The following is a 1,125-nucleotide window of genomic DNA, read 5'->3' as shown; positions in this document are numbered from 1 at the left end:
CTCGATGAACTTCCTGAAAACTGGCGGGATAGAGACAAGCACCGCAGCGCCACTTCAACCTTAATCTAGCTAGACTTAGTGTCTCAAGCTGCTGGTACTTGCTGGACATCTCCCGTTTAGCTCCAGGCCATTTGGGGAACCTACCTTATAGTGAACAAGCATGCTACCAACTGAACCTCACTTAGTGTAATATGCCCGATTCCCGCCATCCCAAGTTTCGGGGTCCTGAAAGGTCATTTCATGTGCGAATGATAACAGGTGTCGTTCGCCATCCTTACCACGTCCATTCCTCGATCGTGTTGCAATTTGATACCGCGTTGACTTTTCCCTCGTCCTCTTACACGTTTCTTCTTTTTCTTTTGGACCTCCACTCAGTACCATCATCATCACCATAGGGCATCAGCACAAGGGGCTCACCTGCCGACCATGACCGTTCCTCATGTTCTTAGCACATATAGGGAAGAAGGGCCGGCTGGTGTAGGCGAAGCGGGGGTTGAAGGGCCGCGGGGTAAACCGCTGTAGCAGCTCCGCATGGCCCGTGCCTTCGCCGTCCATCACCGCTCTAAAAGGGTCATCATTGCTGCAAGAGTAGCACAGACCTCACTTGGCATTTCCAGGGGTCGTTGACGGTATTGAGCAAAAAAGACGGCACAGCCGTCTAGGAGAGGCAAAGGGCAATGCTCTCAAGGCAGGAGCTGCCCGCAAGCAGCAGAGTGGCATATACACTAACCCACTACCTACAACCCTACCCCAACGACAAATTGGCGAACTCAACCACACAAGCTGCCTGACGTTGAAACAGATACACGTTGCTAGGAGCTGGAGTTCTTAGAGGACCTAAAGGCAGTGATGACGAAGTCGGTCAGCCTGTTGCGGGCACATACGCCTCTCGGAGGAGTGCATCTTTCTCTACTCCTAGATCGTTACATGCCTTGCATTTGGCGATGAAGGTAGATGTGAGTACATCATCATCTTGCAGTACCTAGGGATGGCACCCTTCCCGAGGAGCATTCAGAAGCCTCCAGAGTACAGCATTGGCAAAGTGTATCCAATCCTTCATAGGATCGGCACTACTGCTGTTGGTACTACCACTGGCCAGGAACGCCAGCCGCGATACCATACCAC

General features: G+C 52.2%; 1 protein-coding gene across 1 annotated transcript; it reads right to left on the bottom strand.

The window, feature by feature from the left end:
- Positions 1-278: 278 nt before the first annotated feature.
- On the bottom strand, positions 279-555 carry Pmar_PMAR016749 (hypothetical protein; the record flags this gene model as incomplete). Its single annotated transcript, XM_002781269.1, has 2 exons — positions 279-365; positions 418-555. Coding segments are annotated over 2 exons (225 nt in total), but the record flags the coding sequence as incomplete, so codon positions are not given.
- Between the last annotated feature and the right edge of the window lie 570 nt (positions 556-1,125).

Source organism: Perkinsus marinus, assembly GCF_000006405.1.
Source record: "Perkinsus marinus ATCC 50983 genomic scaffold scf_1104296942970, whole genome shotgun sequence".
In the NCBI taxonomy this organism is placed as follows: Eukaryota; Perkinsozoa; order Perkinsida; family Perkinsidae; genus Perkinsus; species Perkinsus marinus.
Note: the sequence above shows the minus strand (reverse complement) of the source record. Positions and strands in the feature narration are given on the sequence as shown.